This window comes from Macaca mulatta, chromosome 19 (genome assembly GCF_049350105.2).
Source record: "Macaca mulatta isolate MMU2019108-1 chromosome 19, T2T-MMU8v2.0, whole genome shotgun sequence".
NCBI lineage: Eukaryota > Metazoa > Chordata > Mammalia > Primates > Cercopithecidae > Macaca > Macaca mulatta.
Genome location: NC_133424.1, coordinates 67,732,568 through 67,750,559, shown reverse-complemented (window position 1 = coordinate 67,750,559; position 17,992 = coordinate 67,732,568). Strand labels below are relative to the sequence as shown.

The 17,992-nt window shown below is 53.3% G+C and overlaps 1 protein-coding gene across 1 annotated transcript; it reads left to right on the top strand.

Annotated features, from left to right (window-relative positions):
* Positions 1–294: 294 nt before the first annotated feature.
* Positions 295–7,120, top strand: UBE2S (ubiquitin conjugating enzyme E2 S). The gene is given in 4 exon segments (NM_001266004.2): positions 295–616; positions 1,240–1,387; positions 3,678–3,868; positions 6,672–7,120. Coding segments are annotated over 4 exon segments (669 nt in total). The 5' UTR covers positions 295–613; the 3' UTR covers positions 6,999–7,120.
* Positions 7,121–17,992: the final 10,872 nt, after the last annotated feature.

Genomic DNA, 17,992 nt, shown 5'->3' with positions numbered 1-17,992 from the left:
TCTTCTCGCCACGCTCCAGCCTCCAGGAAGACCGTTAGTCGCGTGCGCGACTTCCTCGGCGTCAGGGCGCGCGCGCGCGCGCGCGTAGGCTGGGCCGTGGCGGCGTCTCATTCAAACGGCCCAATCAGCGGCCGCGTCGCCTTCCCCGTCCCCTGCCTCTCTACTTCCCCTTTTCAGCCTCTCCGTTCTTTGAGAACCCTCCCCGACCCCCGCGGGCCCCCATTGGCCGGCCCGCTACCCAGCCCTCTCCGCCACTTCCCTAGCTTCTGACCATAGTTTGCGGGGAAGGGAGCGAGCGCGTCGAACACCAAGGAACGTGCGCGCTGACGTCACGGTTGAGGCTCGGGGGCTGAGAGGCCGCGGAGGGCGTGGCCTGCGGGCGGCTTATAAAGAGGCCGTGGTGCGCGCGCGGTCGGCTCAGTGCTGCCGGGCACCGGGGCGGCGGATTGGTGAAGGCTCTTCGCGGCGGACGTCGGAGGCAGCGGGGAGCGGAGCGGGGCCGCCGGGGCCTCTCCAGGGCCGCAGCGGCAGCAGTTGGGCCCCCCGCCCCGGCCGGCGGACCGAAGAACGCAGGAAGGGGGCCGGGGGGACCCGCCCCCGGCCTGCCGCAGCCATGGTAAGCGCGGACGGTGAGGCCCAAGAGGGTGGTCGGGGGTGTCCCTGAGGGAGGAGGTGGAGTCTCAGGGGCCTCACGATGGGCGGCCTTGAGGGATTTGAGGGCCAGCCTGGGGGTCCCTGACCCGGGATGGGCCCGAGGGCCTTCCTGCAGGCAGAGCAGGAGCTCGGGCGGCCCCCAGTCTCCCTGGCGGCGAGGGCTCCGGGCGCTTTGCGGCCCGCCCATGGGTGTTACCAGGAGCAAGGACGCCCCGCCGCCATCTCCAGACCTGAGCCGGGGTTTCAAGGATGCTCTAACCAAAAATTAGTGGATAAGGAGGAGAGAGTAGATCTCTGGCCTACGTGGAACCACTGGGGCCCAAGCAGGGTTAGGAGCGGGCTTTGGGGGTTTCTGGGGTGGGTGGAGTTATGTGCAAGCCCCCCCGCGGGAACCCGCCCCCATTTCTGTTGGAAACTCTGCCTGGGCTGGTGGCCTGAAGCATTCTGGGTGAGGGTCTGGGAGTTCAAGGGTGATTGACAGCCGGGGGCCACTGAGTCAAGACTTGGGCAGTCTCTGCATCTTTAGGCCCTGAGGGAAGCCCAGCTCTTAACACCCGCTCACCCTGCTCTCCCATCCGTGCCCAGAACTCCAACGTGGAGAACCTGCCCCCGCACATCATCCGCCTGGTGTATAAGGAGGTGACGACACTGACCGCAGACCCACCCGATGGCATCAAGGTCTTTCCCAACGAGGAGGACCTCACCGACCTCCAGGTCACCATCGAGGGCCCTGGTGAGTTTGGAAGGAAAGAGGGAAGGGGCTGCTGCTTAGATCCTCCATCACCCCACCGGGAAGTACCTGTTACAGGCTGGCCTTGTGTCAGGTGCTGGGGATGCAGTCGTGGACAGGGCAGGACGCCACAAATGACAATGAAGTACTTTTTTCCCGTAAGAGTTGAGAAATACCTGGTCTCTGAGTTAGTATATCATGGGACGGTACTCTAGATTTGAAGCAAGGCTTCCCTGGACCTGCGGGTGGGTAGGAATTAAGTAGGAATGGGAAGAGAGTTCCAGGTGGTGGGAATGGTGTCAGCAAGGGCCTGGGAGCGTGGGCCAAATGATCTCAAACTCCATCCTGCTGTGAGTGTCAGGGCTGAGGAAACAAGGAGATGCAGATCGTGGGGAGACAGGTCATAAATATCCACAGGCTTTGCGGAGTGATTTAGAATTCTGTTTCATGCAAGCTACATCTCTGTTATCACCAGAATGCCTACAAAGTCGGGATTTGAGCAGAGCCTGTGAAGTGCGAAGGAACAGTCTAGTCCGCTGTGGTGACGGTGGTAGGTGGTCAGGGCAGACCTGAAAGTGGTGACAGTTGAGGGCCCTTCATGCCTTGCTGCAGGGGGCACGGGATCATGAGAATGGGAAGGCTCCCAGGAAGGCCCTGGGGCAGGTGGAGCTGGGTGCGTGGTAAAAACACATAAAGAAAGTTGATGGTGAAGCTGCCGAGGTCTTTTAGGGCTTCTAGGCCCCTGCAAGGAGTTTGTAGAGGAAGCTGGTGGAAGGTTTAAAGCAGGGGTGTGACAGATTCCTCCAAAGTTCCTATCTGACTATAGTGAGGAGAGCCGGCCTGGCAGGGGGAAGAACTCAGAGGCCAGCCAGGAAACCAGCCTTGGAAATGGGATGAGATTCAGGGGAGGACCTAGTGGGCCATGCTCAGACTGTTGATGGGCTAGCAGAGGGACAGTATTTTGACCCATGCAAGTGGGTGAGCAGGAGAAGCGTTGACTGAGGTGGGAGACTGGAGTTGACACGGTTGGATCCTTGATCTGAAAGGCATATAAGTGGGCATCTTATAGGAAGATAAGTGCGTACTCGGGTCCCTGCCACCTGGGAAGGGCCTGTGACTGGAGTGGTCACTTGGGCTGAGAAAGGGTATCCAGGGGAGTGCAGACGAGCTTGATAGTGACACAGGTGGGGGCTGCAAGATGAGCATCATCTCTGAGGTTCTGGGGGAGGTCCTGTGGCCCCCTAAGAACCCAGCCTTTCTTGTTTTTTTTTTGTTTTGTTTTTGTTTTTCCTCAAAACGGAGTCTTGCTCTGTCACCCAGGCTGGAGTGTCATGCGCAATCTCTGCTCATTGCAACCTCCACGTCCTGGGTTCAAGCAATTCTCCTGCCTCAGCCTCCCGAGTAGCTGGGATCACAGGTGTGCACCACTACGCCCAGCTAATTGTGGTTTTAGTAGAGACAGGATTTCACCATGTTGGCCAGGCTGGTCTCGAACTCCTGACCTTGTGATCTGCCTGCCTCAGCCTCCCAAAGTGCTAGGATTACAGGCGTGAGCCACCGCGCTTGGCTTTTTTTCTTTTAGACAGAGTTTCACTCTTGTTGCCCAGGCTGGAGTGCAATGGTGCAATCTCGGCTCATTGCAACCTCCGCCTCCCGGTTTCAAGGGATTCTTCTGCCTCAGCCTTCCGAGTAGCTGGGATTACAGGCATGCACCACCATGCCTGACTAATTTTCTATTTTTAGTAGAGACAGGGTTTCTCCATGTTGGTCAGGCTGGTCTTGATCTCCCGACCTCAGTTGATCCGCCCGCCTCAGCCTCCCAAAGTGCTGGGATTACAGGCATGAGCCACCACGCCCAGCCTCTTGCTCTTAAGAATTCTGCAGCCTGACTGAGTGTAGTGGTTCCCGCCTGTAATCCCAGCACTTTGGGAGGCTGAGGGGAACAAATTGCTTGAGCCTAGGAGTGTAAGACCAGCTTGGGCAACATAGTGAGACCCTCCAGGCCTGGTGGCACGCCTGTAGTCCCAGCTACTTGGCAGGCTGAGATGGGAGGAACACCTGAGCCCAGGAATTGCAGGCAGCAATGAACTGAGATTGTGCCACTGCAGTCCAGCCTGGGTGACACAAGAGACCCTATTTCAAAAAAAAGAAAAAAAGAATTCTCCCGTCTGATGACAGAGCTGGCAGGGCATCCACCTGCGTCACAGCCGGACCGTGGAGACTGGACTTTGGGGTTTTGAGGTGCCTTGGGAGTCCTGAGTGCCCTGACCCTGTGCCCCTCCCTCCACTCCAGAGGGGACCCCATATGCTGGAGGTCTGTTCCGCATGAAACTCCTGCTGGGGAAGGACTTCCCTGCCTCCCCACCCAAGGGCTACTTCCTGACCAAGATCTTCCACCCGAACGTGGGCGCCAATGGCGAGATCTGCGTCAACGTGCTCAAGAGGGACTGGACGGCTGAGCTGGGCATCCGACACGTACTGCTGGTGAGTTCTGGGCTGGGGCTGGGCCTCCTGCCTCCTGACTCTGGAGGTCCACTGGTGTCTCAGCCATAGCACTTTGTTTAGTTTTGCTGAATCAACTCTGAAGTGGTTGAAGGTTTCCACATAAAAATCCAGGTTGCTAGTTTTCTGGAAAGATGGACAGTGCCAGACCCAGGACACCAAGTACTGTTGAGAAGTGCCCAAGGGCACCTTGCTATACAACGAGTGGTGAGTTTGTATTGTAGGATGGTTTTTCTCTTCTCTCTCTTTCTTTTTAAAAACAAGGATAGGGTAGGCCAGGTGCAGTGGATCACTTGAGGTCAGGAGTTCAAGACCAGCCTGGCCAACATGGTGAAACCCCGTCTCTACTAAAAATACAAAATTTAGCCGGGCGTGATGGCGTGCGCCTGTAGTGCCAGCTACTCAGGAGGCTGAGGCAGGAGAATTGCTTGAGCCTGGGAGGTGGAGATTGCAGTGAGCCAAGATCGCGCCACCGTACTCCAGCCTGAGCGACAGAGTGAGACTCTGTCTCAAAAAATAAATAAATAAAATAAAAAATAAAACAGGGATGGGGTCTCTTTTGTTACCCAGGCTGGTGTCGAACCCCTGAACTCAAGTGATCCTCCCACCTCAGCCTCCCAAAGTGCTGGGCTTACAGGAGCCAGCCACTGCGCCTAGCCTATAGGACAGTTTTCTGAAAGGTGGAAGTCAAGGGTCTAGTTAGAAGCTTTTCTTTCTTTCCTTCTTCCTTCCTTTCTTTTTTTTTTTTAAAGATACAGGCTGTTTGTGGCCGGGCGCAGTGGCTCACGCCTGTAATCTCAGCACTTTGGGAGGCCGAGACGAGAGGATCACGAGGTCAGGAGATCGAGACCATCCTGGCTAACACGGTGAAACCCCGTCTCTACTAAAAAGGCAAAAAATTAGTCGGGTGCAGTGGCGGGCGCCTGTAGTCCCAGCTACTCGGGAGGCTGAGGCAGGAGAATGGTGTGAACCCGGGAGGCGGAGCTTGCAGTGAGCCGAGATGGCGCCACTGCACTCCAGCCTGGGTGACAGAGCCAGACTCCGGCTCAAAAAAAAAAAAAAAAAAAAAGATACAGGCTGTTTGTTGCCCAGGCTGGAGTGCAGTGGCGCAATCATAGCTCACTGTAGCCTTGAATTCCTGGGCTCAGGTGATCTTCCTGCCTCAGCTTCCTGAATGGCTGGTATTACAGGCATGCACCACCATACTTAGTTTTTATATTTTATATTTGTATGGTTTGCAGAGATGGGGTCTCATTAGAGGCTAAAGCTGAGTTTACATGTCGTACAACTCACTGTTCCAAAGTATCAGTTCAGTGGTTTTTAATAGCGATAGGGTCCATAAACCAGTGTTTCTCAGCCAGAGGTGATGGTGCCCCCGAAGGGGTATTATGCAGTCAGGAGACCAAAAAGGTTGTCACAACTCGGGGGTGCCACTGGCATCTAGTGGGTGGAGGCCAAGGGTGCTGCCCAAATCCTGCAGTGCACGAGATGGCTCCATAACACGGAATGACCTGGCTGCGGTGTTGCCGAGGTGGAGGCATCCTGGTCTAGGCTGGTGCTCCAAGGTTTCCACAGGCTGCTTACAGCCTGCTGCCTCCCCACCCTTCCCACAAGCTGAAAAAAATTAACCACATTTCTAATGAGTCCCTGGGGCACCTGGCAGAGAGGGTGGGGAATTGGGGTTTCCTGCCATGCACAGGGAGAGGGTTGAGCTCCAAGGTAAACAGACCCCAAACCTTTCCCTCCCACGTGCATCTCCCTTCCCCTGGGGTGTCATTGGAGGCTGCTGGGAACATTGGCACTGAGCTCCAGGCCTACTTGCTGCTAGGTCGACATCTGGGCCTGTCAGGGGCTCAGCCAGCAAGAGAGCCGCAAGAAGGGCAGCTAGACCTGCAGTTTGGGTGCAGTGATGAGAATTAGGGTGGGAACCTGCGTCCTGGTCACCATCAGTGATATCTGCTGAGCATCTGCTGAGGCAGGTACTGTGTGTGTGTCATAGTGGCCAGAGAGAACAAACTGCTGTGGCCAGTTTGCCCAGACCCACTTCAGAGGATCCAGCAGGGGCTGCCGGTCACACCTCTGCACTCCAATGTACCCCTCAGGACGGGCTGATGAAGGGTGTTAAGAGGAATCTCTGGACCACCCTTGAAATGCACCTCAGACCACCAGTCCTCGTGTCTTGCCCTCTTGTGTATGGTCCAACCCATCTAGAGTCTTAGGCTGTGAACTTGGGATTTCTGATTAAAGACAGTGAGAGGTCAGGATTTACGCTGGATCTGGAAAGATGGGGAGCTTTAGAGGCCAACACGCGGGTGTGAGTTCCTCACATCCTGAGGCCCTGGGAAGTCTCTTCCCTCTGTCCAGGCTCCAGGCCTCATTGAACCAGAGGGCCTCTGAGGTCATGCTGCACTGCACGGAGGCAACTTCAAAACCGTGAGAGGACTCAAGTCTGGGGCTCAGACAAGTAGTGGACTCCTGAGAGGGGGCCTTGGCCTTTCCCCCATCACCCCGCAAGTTCCACAGAGGACTAGGGACATTTCAAACCACTGGGCCTATGGTATCGTGTCCTTTTGGGAACATGTACTGTAGGCAGGTCACAGGAAAGTGGGCTCTGAGGGAGACGGAGCAAAGATGAGGGAGGATGCAGCATAGCATAGGTGGGGCCTGGATCTGCAGCTGAGTTGGGAGCAGAAGGAACAGCCAGAGCGGAGGCCACCCTCTTGTGGGGACCTGCGGGTCCCTGTAGGTTGCCCGACCCTCCGTGACCCTGGGCCTCTTCCCACAGACCATCAAGTGCCTGCTGATCCACCCTAACCCCGAGTCTGCACTCAACGAGGAGGCGGGCCGCCTGCTCTTGGAGAACTACGAGGAGTATGCGGCTCGGGCCCGGCTGCTCACGGAGATCCACGGGGGCGCTGGCGGGCCCAGCGGCAGGGCCGAAGCCGGTCGGGCCCTGGCCAGTGGCACTGCAGCCTCCTCTACCGACCCTGGGGCCCCAGGGGGCCTGGGAGGGGCTGAGGGTCCCATGGCCAAGAAGCATGCTGGTGAGCGCGATAAGAAGCTAGCGGCCAAGAAAAAGACGGACAAGAAGCGGGCGCTGCGGCGGCTGTAGTGGGCTCTCTTCCTCCTTCCGCCGTGACCCCAACCTCTCCTGTCCCCTCCCTCCAACTCTGTCTCTAAGTTATTTAAATTATGGCTGGGGTCGGGGAGGGTACGGGGGCACTGGGACCTGGATTTGTTTTTCTAAATAAAGTTGGAAAAGCAGCTGGTGTGTCTCACAAATGCCCCAGGACCGCTGCATTTGCCACGTGTCTCTGGGAGGTTGGCTCCCCTGCACAGGCCCTGGGTCCTTATAAAGCCTCACGGACTGCAGCAGTAGAGCCATCTAGCTCACCAGCCCTCCTGTGTGAGGATTGGGTCCCCCTCTTTGTTCTGTGGGGGTAGAGCAGTCACAACCCCTCTTTGGAGTCAGATTTCCAATCTAAAGTGGGGTGGGGACCCGGAGGCTGCTCCTGGTGGCCTGAGTGGCACTGCCCTATGTTTCTCCCTCTAGAATAATGGACACGTTGGTATGGCAGTGGTATTCCTGCTCAGGATGGCCAGGTGCGAGCAGTCTGGCATGAGGCTCACCTCGTCTGTCTGGTTCTGGACTGGGTCAAGGTTCAGTCCCCTTGAATCATCTGATCCTGCTTTGCGCTAAAGGTTTTGCGCTAAAGATTGGTTTTTCCCTTGTGGGCAGCAAAGCCTGTTCCCACGTGTATTTCTGCACAACAGATCACAAAGCCAGTGGCTTAAAACAACACCCACTTCAGACTTCCTGTTGGAAGTCTGCACACGGGTGAGCTAGGCCCTGCTCAGTGCTTTGCAGGCTAAAATCGAGGTATTGGTTGTTCGTGTTCTTTAGTCTGGGTCCTCTTCCATCCAAGCTCATGGCTGTTGGCTGATTTCGGTTCTTGTAGAGCTAGGGTCTTGGCTCCCAGAAGCTGCCCCTCCTCGGCCCTGGCAGGCCTGATTTAAGGGCCCCATTCCCTTTGAGGTGCTCACCGATTAGGTCAGGCCCATCCATACTTAAGTGATAATGACTAAATCTCAGGGGTAAGATCCCAGCTTAGCCTTAGTTTCTGCCCTCAAGGGGAAGGGATTGTCCTGGGTGTGCACATCAGAGAGTGGGGAAACTTCCCATTCTATTAATGGGTTTAGGTTATTTAGACCAATGTCTCATTAATTTAAAAAAAAAAAAAAAGGCCGGGCACAGTGGCTCACACCTGTAATCCCAACTTTAGGAGGTGAAAAGATCACTTGAGGCCAGGAGTTAAAGACCAGCTTGGGCAACACAGTGAGATCCCATCTCTACAAAAAGTAAAATACATTTACGATAAAAATTACAAGTTCTGACCCATAGGAGGGTGGAAAACTCAAGGGCTGCTTTTGTCCTGAAGGAATTTGCCTATTCTAATAAAACTGAGGTTGAAACCTAGAACTAAAGCTCTGAAACGGGTCTGACCCTTCCTCGAGCCCTTGCCTCCAGTGAAGGTCCCCCAAGCTAAGGGAGAAAAGGAACCAAAAGTCTGCCCTCCTCCCTACCTCTAGCGGCGCCGGGAGCAAAGGAAAGACAAGGGAAGAAAACCTTTCAGATTTTCAGACCAAATTCACATCACTGGCCGTCCAAGAAATCTTAAGCTCTGCATTTATCGTCAAGCATTTCTGCATGAGAGAAGCAAACAGTCCTTGCTGAAGGCAGGTGCCTGCATCCTAGGCCTCAGGGAACCCACTGAAATAATTTAACGAAGTACATAATAAAAATAATATTTGCTCTTATCCCCTGACAGAGTTCCTAAATCCCTTGGAATCTCCTGGGTATTAATAGGAGCAGTCTTTGTTCTAATGAAGTCATCTGTGATGGGGCCCTGTGTAGCTTCAGGAGGGGGTTGGTCATTAGAGATACCAAGACAGGGCTGGGCGTGGTGGCTCATGCCTGTAATCCCAGCACTTTGGGAGGCTGAGGTGGCCGGATCATGAGGTCAGGAGATCGAGACCTTCCTGGCTAACACGGTGAAATCCTGTCTCTACTAAAAATACAAAAAATTAGCCGGACGTGGTGGTGGGCGCTTGTGGTCCCAGCACTTTGGGAGGCCAAGGCAGGTGGATCACAAGGTCAGGAGATCGAGACCACGGTGAAACCTCGTCTCTACTAAAAGTACAAAAAAATTAGCCGAGCGCAGTGGCGGACGCCTGTAGTCCCAGCTACTCAGGAGGCTGAGGCAGGAGAATGGCGTGAACCCAGGAGGCGGAGCTTGCAGTAAGCCGAGATTGCACCACTGCACTCCAGTCTGGGCAACAGAGCGAGACTCTGTCTCAAAAAAAAAAAATTTAAAAATACCAAGACAGAATTAGATAGTTGGGAATTTCAGCCCCACCCACCCCTACCAACCTCTGGGAAGAGAGGAGCTGAAGGCTGAGGTCAATGACCAACAGTCAATGATTTGTCTAATATGTCCATGTAATGAAACCTCCATTAAAACACTAAACGAGGCTGGACACAGTGGCTCATGCCTGTAATCCCAGCACTTTGGGAGGCCAAGGCAGGCAGGTCACCTGAGGTCAGGAGTTCAAGACCAGCCTGGACAACATGGTGAAACCCCATCTCTACTAAAAATACAAAAATTAGCTGGACATGGTGGTGCATGTCTAATCTCAGCTACTCGGAAGGCTGAGGCAGGAGAATCACTTGAACCTGGGACGCGGAGGTTTCAGTGAGCGGTGATTGCACCACTGCACTCCAGCCTGGGTGACAGAGCAAGACTCCGTTGAAAAGAAAGGAAAGGAAAGGAAAAAGGAAAAGAAAGAATTGGCCAGGCATAGTAGTGTGCACCTGTAATCTCAGCTCTTCGGGGGGCAGAGATGTGAGGGTCACTTGAGATGGGCATGTTGACGCTGCAGTGAGCTATGATCGTGCCACTGCACTCCAGCCTAGGTGACAGAGGGAAACCCTTCCTCAAAACAAACCAGGCACGGTGGTTCACCTGTAATCCCAGCATTTTGGGAGGCCGAGGCTGGTAGACCACTTCACCTCGGGAGTTCAAGAGCAGCCTGCCCAACGTGGCGAAACCTCGTCTCAACTAAAAATACAAAAATCAGCCAGGCATTGTGTGCATGCCCAAAGCCTCAGCTATTCAGGACGTTGAGGCAGGAGAATTACTTGAACCCAGGAAGCAGAGATTGCAGTGAGCCGAGATTGCACCACTGCACTCCAGTCTGGGCAAAAGAGTGAGACTCTGTCTTAACACCCCTGCCACTCCCCCCAACACACAACAAAATGTATAACGAGTTCGTACAAATGAATAAGAAAAAAACAAAAAATGAAACAAAAATTGGCAAAAACACTTAAGCACATCACAACACAGGAAATCCAAATGGTTACTCAACACATGTAAAGGTATTCAACATCATTAGTAATTGGAAAAATGCAAATGTAAACCAAGATTGAGGCCATCACACTCCTAGATGAACAACAATTAAATCTGAGAATACCAAGTGTTGACAAGGTGGCAGAGCACTGGGAACTCCTACAGACTCCAGTTGGAAGAGTGAGATGGTAAAGCCTGTTTTGAAACTTTGTAGTAAAGTCAAAATAACTCAGCTTATTACTCAACAATCTTTTTTGTTTTGGTTTGGTTTTCATTTACGTCGAGGTTCCCTTTGTTTCTATTTCTTCACAACCATCCATGTGGGGGTAACTCCCTCCTGTGTCTCAAGCCCAAATCCCACTCTAGAAATTCACATTCCCATTTCTTTCTTTTTGTTTCTTTGAGACAGATTTTCACTACATCACCCAGCCTGGGGTGCAATGGCGCAATCTCAGCTCATTGCAACCTCTGCCTCACGGGTCTCAAGTGATTTCATGCCTCAGACTCCCGAGTAGCTGGGATTACAGGCGTGCGCCACCAAGCTGGGCTAATTTTTGTATTTTTAGTACAGACAGGGTTTCACCATGTTGACCAGGCTGGTCTTGAACTCCTGGCCTCAAGTGACCGGCCTGCCTCAGCCTCCCAAAGTGCTGGGATTACAGGTGTGAGCCACCATGCCCAGCCTCACATTCCCATTTCTGACTCTACAGGACACAGGTTGTTTTCTGTAAAAAGATGGGGTATCACTATGCTGTCCAAGATGGCCTCAAACTCACGGGCTCAACTGATCCTTCCACCTCCCACCTCAGCCTCCCTAGTAGCTGGGACTATAGGCACGCACCACCATGCCCAGCTCTCATATACTTGAAAATACACAACAGATTTAAAACATTTGTCCCGATTACAAACAGTATAAACATACTTGTATATTCTAGAAACAATACCATACAGCACAAACGTAATCAAAACTAAGCAAGTCACAAAAGATACTACAGTCTGAATGCCTTCATACACAATTCATAAATAGGCAAAAATAAATTCTCCTGCTGAACATACATATGTTGGTGGTAAACTATAAAACTGTAAGAGAAAACAAGGAAGTCGACTGTAGTGGCTCCTGCCTGTAATCCTAACACTTTGAGAGGCTGAGGCAGGCAGATGGCTTAAGCTCACAGGTTCGAGACCAGCCTGGGCAACGTGGCGAAACCGTGTCTGTACAAAAAACACAAAAATTTTCTGGATGTGCACCTGTAGTCCCAGCTATTCAGGAGGCTGAGGTGGGAGGATGGCTTGAGCCTGGCAGACAGAGGTTGCAGTGAGCCAAGATCATGCCACTGCACTGTAGCCTGGGCAATAGAGCCAGAGCTTGCTTCAGAAAAGAAACAGGAGGGGGACCGGGCACCGTGGCTCACGCCTGTAATCCCAGCACTCTGGGAAGCCAACGTGGGCAGATCATGAGGTCAGGAGATCCAGACCATCCTGGCTAACACAGTGAAAACCCATCTCTACTAAAAATACAAAAACTTAGCCGGGCGAGGTGGCGGGCGCCTGTAGTCCCAGCTACTTGGGAGGCTGAGGCAGGAGAACGGTGTGAACCCGGGAGGCGGAGCTTGCAGTGAGCCGAGATCGGGCCACTGCCCGAGATCGGGCCACTGCCCTCCAACCTGGGCCACAGAGCGAGACACCGAGATACCGTCTCAAAAAAATTTTTGTATTTTTTTTTAGTAGAGACGGGGTTTCACCGTGGTCTGGATCTCCTGACCTTGTGATCCGCCCGCCTCGGCCTCCCAAAGTGCTGGGATTACAGGCATGAGCCACCGCGCCCGGCCCCAAAAAATTTAAAACAAAAAAAAAGAAAAGAAAGGGGAGGGGAAGGGAGGGGAAGGGAGGGGAAGGGAGGGGAGGCGAGGGGAGGCGAGGGGACGGCAGGGCAGGGCAGTACTTTCCTAAAAGTGAGAATACTGTTTACCTCCAGCCAGGGTTGAAAACTTCGGTGGTTTTGAGGGTTCCATTTCCTGACCTGGGTATTGGTTACATAGGTGTTTTATGATTTTTTTAAGTGTATAAATACATTTTACGCACTTTTCTGTGTGTATGCTGTATTTCAGAATTTCTAATTTTAAAGTTTTTTATTTTTGCAAGGTTACATTCTTGTTGCTCAGGCTGGAGTGCAGTGGTGCCAACATAGCTCACTGCGACTTCAAACTCCTGGGCTCAAGTGATCCTCCAGTCTCAGCCTCCCAAGGAACTGGAACTACGTGTACACTACCACGTCCAGCTCATTGTTTTTGTACAGATAGAATCTCACTATGTTGGCCAGGCTGGTCTCAAACTCCTGGGTTCAAGGGATCCTCGCATCTCAGCCTCCCAAAGTGCAAGGATAACAGGCGTGTGCCACCATGCTCAGCCAAAGATTACCATTGAGTCAAAAGAGCAGGTGCAAAACGCCGTGCATGGGACGCTACCAGCCATGTAAAGGAGTGGGGTCAAAAGAATACATATATATACATTTCCCCGCATTTGCATAGAGTTTCTCCAGAAAAATACACAAGAACCTGCTAACATTGGGTGTCCCTGATCAAGGGAACTGGTTGTCCCAGACACGAGAATGAGAGGGAGCCATTTCATTGTAGAAATTTTGATCTTTTTTTTTTTCTGAGACGGAGTCTCACTCTGTCGCCCAGGCTGGAGTGCAGTGGCCGGATCTCAGCTCACTGCAAGCTCCACTGCCTCCCGGGTTCACGCCATTCTCCTGCCTCAGCCTCCCTAGAAGCTGGGACTACAGGTGCCCACCACCACGCCTGGCTAATTTTTTTGTATTTTTAGTAGAGACGGGATTTCACTGTGTTCGCCAGGATGGTCTCGATCTCCTGACCTCGTGATCCGCCCGCCTCGGCCTCCCAAAGTGCTGGGATTACAGGCGTGAGCCACTTGCTGAGACCCGGCCTCTTAAAAACAAAATAGATTTGTGGCTGGGCACGGTGGCTCACACCTGTAATCCCAGCATTTTGGGAGGCCGAGGCGGGCGGATCACTGGAGGTCAGGAGTTCGAGAACAGCCTGGCCAACAGAGTGAAACCCCATCTCTACTAAAAATACAAAAATTAGCTGGGTGTGGTGGCAGGTGCCTGTAATCCCAGCTACTTGAGGGGCTGAGGCAGGAGAATCGCTTGAACCCAGGAGGCAAAGGTTGCAGTGAGCTGAGATCACAGTGCGCTGAGGTCATGCCATTGTACTCCAGCCTGGGCAACAGAGCGAAACTCTGTCTCAAAAAAAAAAAAAAAAAAGGTTGGCGATTGCCAGGGGCTAGAGGGAACATGAGTAGGAGTGGCTGCTTTATGGATACTGGTGTCCATTCGGGATGACGAAATGTTCTGGAATAAGATAGGGGTTGTGGTTGCAAAGCTTTGTGAAAACTAAAAATCACTGAATTGTGCACTATAAAAGCATGGACTTTATGTTATGTGAATATCTTTTTTTTTTTTTTTTTTGGAGACAGTCTTAGTCTGAGCCTAGGGACCAGCTAGGAGCTTCAGGGAGGAGAGAGGCCTTAGAGATGGCAGCCTAAGGAGGCTGGGGAGACTGGACAGGGCCAGATCCAAGGCCTTGCTGGCCCTAGAGAAGGGTTTGGGCTTCCATTCATCATGGAGGGAGGCGTCGGCCAAGGGGGATGACACGTCTGATTTATCATTTGTAAAGATCAATTTGCTTCTGTGTAGAGAACAGCCTGGAGGGACAGCAGGAGAGCGGGCGGGTGTGGGAGGCCGGTGGGAGCAGGGGCCGCTGGAGGTGTGATGCGGACATGCTAGGGATGGCTGGGCCTGGGGGAGGGCCAGGTGTTCCAGAGGAAGAGGAGAGGGGTGCTGGGGAGCCTCTGGGGGATTAGCCATTGAGGGGTGTTTAAATAAATGGCTTCGTCAATGCAGCATATCCGCTGAGCCACCGAAAGGGGCCCGCAGCCTGTGTGTGCTGACGAAAGACAGCCCAGTGCGTGAGGGGAAAGGAGCGAGGTGGAGGTTCCTGTTGCCATGCTCCACGCTGTGTAGGACATTAAAAGACGAGGGTGCGGTGGCTCACGCTTATAATCCCAACACTTTCGGAGGCCGAGGCAGGAGGATTGCTTGCGCCCAGGACGTCAAGACCAGCCTGGGCAACAAAGTGAGACCCTGTCTCTACAAAATATCTTTATAAATTAGCCAGGCATGGTGCTGCACACCTTAGTCCAGCTACACAAGGGGCTGAGGCGGGACAATTGAGAGCACCCAGGAGTTGGAGGCTGCAGTGAGCCGTGACTGCGCCACTGCACTCCAGCCCAGGCAACAGTGAGACACTGTCTCTTAAACAAAAAGATGAGATCTGCATGCATATGCGTGAAGTTTCCAAAAAGGAGAAGTGCAGGTGGCTGACTTAGGGGCTGGGATTCTGAGATTTTCTTCCCCTGCATACTCCTCTTTCATTTGCATTTTTTTTTTTTTTTTTTTTTTGAGACGGAGTCTCGCTGTGTCGCCCAGGCTGGAGTGCAGTGGCCGGATCTCAGCTCACTGCAAGCTCCGCCTCCCGGGTTTTTATGCCATTCTCCTGCCTCAGCCTCCCGAGTAGCCGGGACTACAGGCACCCGCCACCTCACCCGGCCAGTTTTTTGTATTTTTTAGTAGAGACGGGGTTTCACCGAGTTAGCCAGCATGGTCTCGATCTCCTGACCTCGCGATCCACCTGTCTCGGCCTCCCAAAGTGCTGGGATTACAGGCTTGAGCCACCGCGCCCGGCCACATTTGCAGTTTTTCAAGACCACATGCATGTTTCACAATGAAAGATTTTAAAGTAGATGATTTTATTCCAGTAACTGACTACAAGAAAAACAAAGGGGAATCAATACAATTCCCGGGCAGAGCCAAACAGCCTGGGCTGGAAATGCAGCCAAGGACAGAAACAAACACAGGCAGGAGGCTGGGAAAGCTCACGGCCCCCCAGGACGGCGGGGCAGACCTGGAGCCACCAGGCATTACTGCACATGGATCTGGTGTCTTCCAGGTGCTCGGGAAACACGAGCATTAGTTTGTGTGCAAATGTGTCATAGGCATGTGAAGACATTTGTGATCATCTGAGTCCATCTGATCAAAATATTTATAAAAAGTCATTAATTTATTCCTACAATCAAGATTTGTGGGCACAGTGAAGCAGGTTCTGCACATTTCATCTTCTCATCAACCCTGAGTAGTAAGGTCGATTGACATGTTACAGATGAGGGTACGAAGACACAGAGAGGTTGAGGAACTTGCACAAGGTTGCACAGCCACAGCAACGCAGCCCTGACAAGTAGATGCCAGCATGTCCTGTGAACAGAGCACACCTCAGTCCCGAGTCTCTGCTGCTGTGGGGAGTCTGGAGTCCCCAGCACTCTGCACACAACTGGGCTTGGCAGCCTTCCAGGGTGCGCCCTGGGTTCACTCACCATGCAGTTACCAGACTAAGAGCTGGGGAGAGAGCGGTGAACAGAGTCACCTGCCTCATGTAGGTCTGTGAAAGGCACTGGAAACGGCCTTTTACTTATGGGAAACTGAGGCACGGAACTACTAAATGAGCTGCCCAAGTCCCCACAGCTGGGCACAACTGGCAGAGCTGGGACTGGAACCCGGGCAGTTTGATTCCTGGCTTCTGTGAACCATTAGCCCTGAGCTGGGAATGCTGGCGGCATCACTCTTGGGGACAGGATGACCTGGAGGTCCTTTCAGCACTTTGGGTACGTCCCCACTGCCTGGGCCTGTTGTTTCTGATGAGGGCAGCTACTAACTTTATCGGGGACCTTCCGTGACAAGACGCTTTCCTTCTGTTCTCCAAATTGTGTCTTTGGCTTTCGGCATTTTTACTATGGTGAGCCTGCCTGCTTATTTTAATATCACGTTTTTGCTTTAACCTGTTTTCCAATTTCCAGGCCAACAGACGTGATTTGTGTGAACAAAGCTTCAATAGATGGCCCCATCCAACACCTCCCTCTCCAAGATGAGGTCTGGAGGAGGGAAACGGTGCATCTATGTTTGCTCTGCACACTGGGGACTCCAAACTCCCTGGGGCTGAGACCAACTCTCCCCCTCCAGCCCTCTCCTGGTTCCTCCACCCCAACCCACCAGTAGCACTCAGGTACCAGATATAGCCTCCCCAGCCCAGCCACACAGACGGACTGGCCACCCGCAGAACAGAGGCCCACTAAGCTGGGCTGTGTTACGGATGAGACCAGGGGAGGCCACACAGCAGGGAGGATTCAGACAGGGATGGAAACAGCCAGCAGGACTCCACAGGGGGCTGGGCCTAGAGGGGCAAGGCTCCAGGGCAGGCAAGGAGGCAGTTAAAGGACAAGACCACCTGAGCAGCAGCAGCCACATCAGAAAGCCTCAGGCGCCTGTAATCCCAGCACTTTGGGAGGCCGAGGCAGGTGGGTCATTTGAAGTCAGGAGTTCCAAAGCAGCCCGGGCAAAATGGTGAAATCGTCTCTACTAAAAATACAATACTGAACTGGGTGTGGTGATACCCACCTGTAGTCCCAGCTACTCAGGAGGCTGAGGCAGGAGAATCGCTTGAACCCAGGAGGTGGAGGTTGTAGCGAGCCGAGATCGTGCCACTGCGCTCCAGCCTCGCCAACACAGTGAGACTCCATCTCCAAAACAAAGTCTCCGGCGAGCAAACTCTCACGCCTGGTGGGCCTCAGGCCTTAATACATTCAATATCCCCCATTCATTCAGCATCTATTGTATGCTGGTGTGCTAGACAAACCCCTTGCCCGCCAACATAGGAAAAACATGACAAACCTGCCAGCTTGTTGGCTGGAAATCAGTGCTGTGGACGACAACTGAAGCAGGTGCGAGGGGCAGGCCTCACGAGAAGGTGCCATCTACTAAGGTGAGCAGTGAGCTCTCCTTATGAAGGTGGAGTCCCAGTGGAGTGAGGCAAGCCATAGGTGGGCCTGAGTGGGACTGGGACAGCGAGGGTCCTGAGCAGATACCAAGTCACCCAACTCAGTTCTACAGCAACCCCTCAATCCGAGTTAACAGACCCAACTAAGGGAAGGACAGAGGACATGGTAATCCACAGCAGACGGGCTGGCAAGAAGTGGTCAGATTTGCTCTCCTTCAAGCTGGGCAAGGCTGGAGCAGACAGGGCTGAGGTCGGAAGGGCAGTTGTCTGCCCCAAAAGGCAGGGCTCCCAGCCCTCTATGACGCCAACCAATGGCAAGTCAAGGCCGACAGTCCCTTTACTCTCAGTCACAAGGCCATGGGTAGTCTCAGACACGGAGTAGAGTCCTTCTCTGAATCGGGTACCCCACGATGGCCAGAACCAGGGGTGTCCTGGATGCTGGATCCTCGGTCCCTGGCAGTGGTTTACAGGTGCCTAGCATGACTCTTTCCCCATCCAAGCCTCTCTCTCGAGTGTCACGCTGTCTTCCAGGCTGGACTGCAGTGGTGGGCTCATGGGCTCACTGCAGCCTTAAACTCTTGGCTCAAGTGCCGCGCCCACCTCAGCCTCTACTCAACCTCTGAGGAGCTGGGACCACAGGGAGCACACCAGCGCACCCAGATAGTTTTATTTTACAGACTGTGTCTCACTATGTTGCCTAGGATGGTCTCAAACTCCTGGCCTCACAACCTGTCATAAATGGTAGGGAGCAAACAGGCCAAAGGAAACAGGAGGACTGGGCAATCAGGAGA